Genomic DNA, 7,597 nt, shown 5'->3' on the forward strand with positions numbered 1-7,597 from the left:
GTACCTTTATTGCAGTGCAGAACCCCTATCTTGCATGGAAGGAATAGTTATTGGACATTGCAGTACTATTTACTGCGTCAGATAAGAGTTTTCAGCTGCTCGCCTGATTCAGGTCCAGCTCTCTGTTACTTGTCTGTAATTTGAGACTTGAAAGGTGTTAGTTAGGCTGAAGTACTTTCCCTATATGGAACTCCAGTATACCTCCTGCAGCTGTTCCCTGGGACGGATGACACAGATACGCTGGTCATTTTTAAAAATAGCCCAAGGGTGCATGTCATCTGAGCTCTGAGCTGGAGCAATGGCCGTGCAGTGCCAGCCATTTACATGTTTCCACACAATCCATGGTACCAACGTTCGCATCGACCCTTCAGGTACACAAGCTACCCGAGTAGAAAGCTTTGCTAATGGCATCTGCTTCAGTCGAGAGCCACTGGAACCTGGACAGCTGTTTTTGGTGGAAATTGAGGAGAAAGAATTTGGCTGGTGTGGTCACCTAAGAATTGGCCTTATAGCCCGAGATCCTCGCAGCTTGGACATAGTACCAGAATATTCACTACCAGACCTGGTAAATCAGGGGGAAAGCTGGATATTTGCTATAACGCGGAACCATAACAGAGTATTGCCAGATGATGAAGAGAACCGCTCTAGATCAGGAAAGGGGTTTCTGTCAGACCCATACCTAAAAGTGGGCAAGTTTCAAATTCCCCGTGATAAACTATTTGCACGAAGTAGGCCGGGACGTTTCAGTCACATTCTGGATGATTTATATAAAACCAATGTGTTGCCACCTACAGCCCGCAGAAGCAGGATTGGGGTGTTGTATGAACCCCAGGCAGATGGCACCTGCAATATGCACATCATTATTAATGGAGAAGACATGGGTGCCAGCGCCCGTGGGATACCAGGCACGCAACCATTATATGCTGTTATTGATGTCTTTGCCTCCACCAAAAGTGTTCGAGTGATCCAGTTACAATATGGATGTACGTATCATATTCAGCAGTCTGCTGGAGGCACATTAATGGTTAAACTTGGGGGTTGAGTGAGACAACGGTCCTGCAGAGATTCCTAACATTTGCCACATAGTACTTACACAGGCGGATAACAACAGCCCATCTACAGATTCCACTTCTCTCTTTCATGATCAGGTTAAAAGGAGAACAGAGAAAATTCTGCATTTCATTTAATAATTGTAGATATGACCTAGTTTTCTTAATGCACAGCTGACCTATAGTTACTACTAATGATGGACTATTATTTCGTGAAATCTATTTAGGTCACATTCAGGGTCACTGATTTCTGTAGATAAGTACAGTGTATAAGGCATTACCAAGAGTACCTATTACTGTATGTATCCTTTAACTATTTCATTTGGTAACCTGTTCTGTTATCACTTGCAGTACAGAGAACTGTACTATAGTTCTGGGGTTTAAGGAAAATGTACACTATTAAACCTGGGCATACACTATACAATTATCTGGCAGATGATCTGCCATATCTGACTGGTTGGAATGAAAATGGCCGATTGTCATTTGCTCCCAAATAGACAAAACCTGTTGTTCAGACAAATTGGCTAAATCCGTGATTTAATCAATTTGTCTGACTTCAGTTTTTATCCATCTTCCAGTGGTTGGGAGCAAATGTTCGATTGTCATTTGCTCCCATACATTACCAGATTTTCATTCCAACCAGCCAGATTGGACGGATGGTCTGCCAGATTAGTGTATAATGTATGTCCATTTTAAGTAAGATTAGATGACATTTTCACATTTCCTTCTACTAATACAATTAATGTCTGTCAGGCTCCTCTGAAACTAGCTCTGTCACAGTAGCTGCACAATGTATTTTGCATGCTTCATGTTCAAATGGGTAATAAAACTAGTTCTAACTAAACCACTTTGCAGTAAACACATTTTAAAATAATGCAAACCTTATGCCACTGAATGTGTGTTTTGCTGCCCACAATTTGCCATACTGGAAACAGTAATTCAGTAATGTTCATTTTTGCTCGTTATTTTATCTTAAATGTATCCGTTTCTGGGCTCGTAAAGTCTGAGTAATCTATAGGCTGCACAGGCAGTTCTGAACAGCAATCCCTTCTAAGCAAATGTAGAGGAATAATGTGTGACGATGAGCTGGAAGAAAACTAGTGGCAGTTATCTTTTTTGAGATTTCCTACTTGTACTGCTGTTTTCTGGGCTGCAGTTACTTTCAACAGTCAATGGAAACTTATGTCTCCTTAAGAAACCTGTTATAGCACTACTCGAAACAGATTTTTATGCTAATCTGACCCACTCTTGTATGCGAAGAAAGACACCACAATGCACTGCTTGGCTAAATTATTGTTTCTTCACGCTCACTGTAATTACTTCTACTCTATTTATTAATCCAAAAAGTGCGGTTGTCTCCAGAAGTGGAAGCAGCCATTTTATGGGTCAAAGCCTACCAATTTTCTATGAACCATTGATGCCTTTAGTTCAGTGTTTCCCAACCTCGGTCCTCAAGGCACACTAACAGTCCTGGTTTTAGTGATATCCAGGCTTGAACACAGGTGACTTAATTAGTACCTCAGTTATTTTGATTTAACCATCTGTGCTGAAGCCTGGATATCACTAAAACCTGCACTGTTGGTGTGCCTTGAGGACCGCGGTTGGGAATACCTGCTTTAGTTCATAGTGAATAATAACCTACATTCTCATTAACCTTGACACAGCCCTGGCTGCCCCTGCTGGGTGTAGGAGAATGGTGCATGATAATCAATTCAGTTTTAGAAGGGGATAAGACACAATTGGGCATATTCAATTACCTGCGATGTGTACCTCACGGCAAAACTTTGTGTTAAACACTCAGAACTATTCAATTAATTGTCAGTTTCCCTGTGCAGTAAACCCGTAGGTAGCATTTGCTAACCCATAGACTCCACGTTAAGCGCTGAAATCCTTGGAGAATGCATTTTAACACAGATGTTTTTTCTTGCAGTTCCTAAGGCTTTGAGAAAACCCTGCATTAAGTGCACCCTCTAGTGTGCAAGGATGCGGGGCTGATTGAATAGGTCCAGGCAGACTAATTGAATCTGTCCCATTGGAAGAGAGTGGATTGAAATATGAGAGGAGGTGGATTGGTATGCGGTTTAAATACCGCCTGTCTGGATCCCGGCAGTCACAATACCGACGCCATAATCCCGACAGGGGTACTATCCCCCAACCAGAGTACCGCCGAGGTAGGTGATTTTCACTCTGTGGGTGTCCACGACACCCATAGAGGGAGAATAGAACCTGTAGCTAGCAAAGCGAGCCACCTTGCCTGCGCCGTGGCGAACGCAGCAAGCCTGCAAGGGGCCTAGACGCGTTCTCCCCGCTGCCAGCATTCTGGCGCATGGGATGCCGATGCTGGTATAGTGTCATTCGGCATGCAGTATGCCGGGATCACATACCGATCACGGTGGATTTTAAGACTGGTATGTCTGAATCACGATCCTCTAAGCGTACATTTCTACCTAATTATGTTGGGGCTTTATAATTACAAGATCATATTTATGCGAGAGTCACATAGGCCTTTCCTGAAGGAAGAAGGTAATTGGCTGTGTTGTGTGTGACAGCTACAATTAAATATTTGACTTATTTACATAAATGTCCCTTAAGCCTCATTATGGACACCTAAGTATATATAAGCAGATATGGCTTATTTAAATGGTATGTACAGCTGGTTAGAGCCACATGTACTGTACATGCACTGCTTTCTCAGCTACTGTATGCCCCTTTCCTAAAACAAAATATAAAAAACCCACAGAACACGTGCTCACTCTAACGGTATTGCCAATTTGTTTTAGAAAATAATGCTGTTCTTAAAGAACTGTAACTTTTTTCATAGGGCTAAAACCATTTAGGTGGACAGTTTTCCTGTGCTGCTGTGTTATTAGAGGTCAACATGGTCATTAGGTCAAATTCTAAAAAGTCGACATTGGAAAAGGTTGACCGGTACAAAAAGTAGACACATGAAAAGTTTGAAATGGAAAAAGGTTGACGCATAAACAGGGCGACACATTTTTTTTGTGTGTGTCGTTTTCACTGCCACAGCACAGGGAACCCCGATTAATGTATGGTGATCAGTCGTCATGCTGCGGACAAGGTGCCGCTGCACTCGGCACAGGTTGCTATTCACAATTGTAGTCCAAGTGGATAGTAAAGTATGAAAAAGGAAAAAAAAAGTATGTCGACCATGTATGTGTCCACCATTTGAACATGTTGACCTCTTGTACCAGTCGAATATAAGCACTGTCGACCATTTACATGTTGACCTAATGACCATGTCAACCTTTGGACAATGTCGACCATTTGGTGTCTACCTACTGACTGACGTACCTAGACACTGTAGATTTACAGACTGCATACCATTATTAGTGATGTGGGATAATGTTATTTATCATGATTCTAAACATTGGTGTTTTTTTCTCTCCAGTTCCATCCCTACAGACATTGTGTCGCCTAGTTATACAGAAACATATGATTCACAGACTGGCCATTGATTGGCTAGACCTGCCACAGTTATTAAAGAATTTCTGTAAATATGAGTGATAGAACCAAGAGCTTGGGCATTGGACAGAGCAGCAGACACAACTAGAAATACAGGTGATGCAAACAGGAAAGCTGGGGTGCAAGCAACTGTAATGGTACTGCAGTACATGTGCAGGAGGACTGTCCTATTACAACTAGACGTGTGTGGTGGACTTCACTTTTAGAAGAGCTACCTACTGCAGCCAGAACCATGCATTCTGCAATTCACCTACTTGACGACTACCTACTGCAACCAGAACTATGCAAATGGAAATCCAGCTGCCCAGGGTCTCCTTACTACCACCAGAACCATGCATACTACAATCCACTTGCCCGAGGGTTCCTACAACAATGCATACTACAATCAACTCACCTGATGACCACCTACTGCAGCCACAATAATACATAATACAAACAATACACTGACTTGAGGAACACCTACTACAACTAGATCAATACATACTGCAGTCAAGTCATCTGAGGACTCCTTAATGCAACAAGAAACATGCATATTGCAATTAAGTAAGTTGAGGGTTCCTTACTATAACCATAACAAGGCATAAGCCAGTCCACTCATATGAAGACAACTTACTGCAATAATGATATAAATGCTGCAAACCACTCACGTGACGACTCCTTACTGCAACCAGAACAATGTGATGTGTAAGGCAATACACTCATATGAAGATGATCTACTGAGAAACACTGTAATAGGCCCTACACACTGGCCGATCCGCCGCCGAGCCACCCGACGGCGGATACGGCCATCGGGCGACCCGGCGGTGGAGGGGCAGTGACGGGGGAGTGAAGTTTTTTCACTTCCCCCGTCACCCGGCTGCATTGAAGTGCAGGCAAATATGGATGAGATCGTCCATATTGGCCTGCATGTACAGCCGACGGGGGACCAGCGATGAACGAGTGCGGGGCCGCGCATCGTACATCGGTGGAGCCTCCACACTGCACGATATGAACGTTATCTCGTTCATTAATGAACGAGATCGTTCATATCGTGCAGTCATGTCGGCCAGTGTGTAGGGCCCATTAGAATCCATTCACCTGAGGACTAACTACTGTCATCAGAGTCATGCATACTACGGGTTGGGCATGAAATGTCAACTGTCGGGATTCCAGCGGTCAGGAGACCGACAGTTGTAATCCCGACAAGCGCTGGTAGTCTAACCCTACCCTAACCTTCCATTATAGGTGCCTAACCCTCCACCCCCCCTGCAGCCTAACCCTAACCATCCTAAGTGGTGTCTAAACCTAACCCCCCCCCCCCTCCCCCCCGGCAGCCTAACCCTAAACCCCCCCTCCCCCCGGCAGCCTAACCCTAGCCCCCCCCCCCTCCCCTAACTCTAAGTCCCCCAGGGGATACACTATTGTGAATGGCGCATCACATGTGGCACATGTATGTGACACAGCAGCGAGAGAATGTAGGGTGACCATAATATTCTTTTAATCTGGGACACCTATGATTTACACAGGTTCTGTGGCTGGCTAAACTCTAGCCTGAATTTCACCTGGTTTTAGCCAGCCACAGAACCTGTGTAAATCATGTGTCCCAGATTAAAGGGATATTATGGTCACCCTAGAGAATACCCAGTAGTGCCAGCTAGAGAGACAAGCATGCATATATGTGAAGGGGACTAAGTATTTGCAGTACTTAGTACAAGGAGTAAAACCTGCTCTTAGAGGGTATGTGAGAATGTCATATGGTTCTGAAAGTTGGTGTTGTGCCTCTAGAGCAGGCATTCCCAACCATGGTCCTCAAGGCACACTAACAGTGCAGGTTTTAGTGATATCCAGCCTTCAACACAGGTGACTTAATTAGTTGCTCAGTTATTTTGATTTAACCATCTGTGCTGCAGCCTGGATATCACTAAAACCTGCACTGTTGGTGTGCCTTGAGGACCGTGATTGGGAATGCCTGCTCTAGAGCATAGGTCTGCAAACTCGGTCCTCATTACCCCACACAGTACATGTTTTGCAGGTATCTTCACAGAATCACAAGTGAAATAATTACCTTCACCTGCGGACCTTTTAAAATGTGTCTGTGAGTAATTAATACACCTGTGCACCTGCTGGGTTACCTGCAAAACATGCACTGTGTGGGGTAATGAGGACCGAGTTTGCAGACCTATGCTCTAGAGCAGTGGTAGCCAACCCTGGTCCTCGAGAGCTACCAACAGTTCACGTTTTCCAGCTCACCTAGCAGGTGCACAGGTGTAGTCCTTACTAACCATTTTAAAAGATCCACAGTTGGAGCTAATTATTTCACTTGTGATTCTGTGAAAAGACCTGGAAAACGTGAACTGTTTTGAGGACCAGGGTTGGCTACCCATGCTCTAGAGCAATAAACATAACTTTCATAAACCTTCCTATCAAATTGCATCCACTCTGCACAATCCACACATATCCTCACATGTCTTCTCATTCTTCACTTTCCCTTCCTCTCGACCCCGGTTCATCATTGCTGTATGACCATATCATACAGCCCACCAAGAACCTTTGCAATCTGGTGGACAACTATGCAATAGATAGCACCTTTCCTTGTGTATCCATGCCTATTTCCCTATAGATTGTAGGCTTGCGAGCAGGGCCTTCCTACCTCTATGACTGTTTGTTATTACCCAGTTTTGTTATATCATTGTTATTTCCAATTGTAAAGCGCAACAGAATTTGCTGCGCTATATAAGAAACTGTTAATAAATAAATAACTGTAGTATATAGGCGAGAGCATGGGCTGAGCCCACAGGATGCAGGGAATTTATCCAGTAGTGTGCCAGCTACAGAAGAAAAGAGGAACATAGCGTAGATGGGGACAAATGTCCCCCTTTAAAGTGTGGGTACACCGCTTTGTTTAAAAAAAAAATCTTTTCAGAGGGGGGTGTGACTCTTGAGGACCCTACATAAACTAGGCAATCAGAAGATGCCTGGCACAAACCAGGAGCATAATCAACTGGTGCTGCCCTGCATGAACCTTGTAGTACTTGCAGCTTTGCATGTGACTGCAATTGTGTGTTTTTTATTGTACACATTTTACA

The 7,597-nt window shown here is 43.9% G+C and overlaps 1 protein-coding gene across 1 annotated transcript; it reads left to right on the forward strand.

The window, feature by feature from the left end:
- Positions 1-253: 253 nt before the first annotated feature.
- NEURL2 (neuralized E3 ubiquitin protein ligase 2) lies at positions 254-5,178 on the forward strand. Its single transcript, XM_063960480.1, has 2 exons — positions 254-983; positions 4,459-5,178. Exons 1-2 carry the CDS (start codon positions 299-301, stop codon positions 4,572-4,574), a joined length of 801 nt encoding a protein of 266 aa, XP_063816550.1. The 5' UTR covers positions 254-298; the 3' UTR covers positions 4,575-5,178.
- The last annotated feature ends 2,419 nt before the right edge of the window (positions 5,179-7,597 follow it).

This window comes from Pseudophryne corroboree, chromosome 3 (genome assembly GCF_028390025.1).
Source record: "Pseudophryne corroboree isolate aPseCor3 chromosome 3, aPseCor3.hap2, whole genome shotgun sequence".
Lineage (NCBI taxonomy): Eukaryota > Metazoa > Chordata > Amphibia > Anura > Myobatrachidae > Pseudophryne > Pseudophryne corroboree.

What these genes read in the sequence shown, in the direction of transcription:
- NEURL2 (XM_063960480.1), top strand. Translation starts at nt 299, where the DNA reads ATGGCCGTGCAGTGCCAGCCATTTACATGTTTCCACACAATCCATGGT. An exon ending in GATCCAGTTACAATATGGAT is followed by an intron (nt 984 to 4,458) that starts GTACGTATCATA and finishes TTTTCTCTCCAG; the next exon opens with TTCCATCCCTACAGACATTG.